Source organism: Phaethon lepturus, unplaced genomic scaffold (assembly GCF_000687285.1).
Source record: "Phaethon lepturus isolate BGI_N335 unplaced genomic scaffold, ASM68728v1 scaffold23023, whole genome shotgun sequence".
NCBI classification, from domain to species: domain Eukaryota; kingdom Metazoa; phylum Chordata; class Aves; order Phaethontiformes; family Phaethontidae; genus Phaethon; species Phaethon lepturus.
This window is the reverse complement of record NW_010530028.1, coordinates 610-1,246: the sequence shown is the minus strand read 5'-3', so window position 1 is coordinate 1,246 and position 637 is coordinate 610. Positions and strand designations below refer to the sequence as shown.

Sequence of the window (637 nt, the reverse complement as noted above, 5' to 3'; positions counted from 1 at the left end):
CCCAGCCCCTCCAGCGGCTGCAGCACCCCCGTGGAGGACTCGCCATGGGTGATGAAGAGCACCAAGGGCTTGTGCCGCACCAGGCCCTACATGAAACAGAAGGGAAGGTGCTGCTCCCAGGGCCAGCTCACCCCTGCCACCCTGCACTCACCTCCTCGATGTCCCACAGAGTGAAGTATTCACCCGGGGGTTTCAGCAGCTCATGGACATTGGCTCCTGGGAAGGATTTGGGCAGAGGGAGAGTGAGCTTTGGGCATGCATCCCACCGGGCAGCCACAAGCTCCATGGGGCAATTGGTCATGCATGAACTAGGAGCACAGCCGCTTGCCAGGGTCTGGCCTCCTGCAGATTTACCCGGTGGAAAAGTCATAAACCACCGTAAACAGAGGATCATCACCCTGGAAAAAACCTGGAGCGCTCTTCAGCTGCAGAAGCCATGTCATTGGTCACAGTCACCAGGATGGAGACAGCAAGCCAGGGATCACATTCTGGCATCCCACCTCCAAGCCCCGTCCCCCGAGCCTCACCAGTGCCATCCCGCTGTCCCCAGCATACCCAACCTCCTGGCGATGTCGGCAGCACGTTGTCCCCAGATGCCATTGACGGCCACCAGCGCGGTGTCACCACGCTCCAGCAG

The 637-nt window shown here is 60.4% G+C and overlaps 1 protein-coding gene across 1 annotated transcript in view; it reads right to left on the bottom strand.

Moving 5' to 3' along the window:
- The window catches only part of AGXT (alanine-glyoxylate aminotransferase), a 4,538-nt gene that overhangs the window by 3,394 nt on the left and 507 nt on the right, over positions 1-637 (bottom strand). The window contains exons 3-5 of the mRNA XM_010284150.1: positions 556-637; positions 152-216; positions 13-86 (exon numbers count right to left, since the gene is read on the bottom strand). Coding sequence (XP_010282452.1) covers positions 13-86; positions 152-216; positions 556-637 — 221 coding nt within the window. The remainder of the gene's footprint in view (positions 1-12; positions 87-151; positions 217-555) is intronic.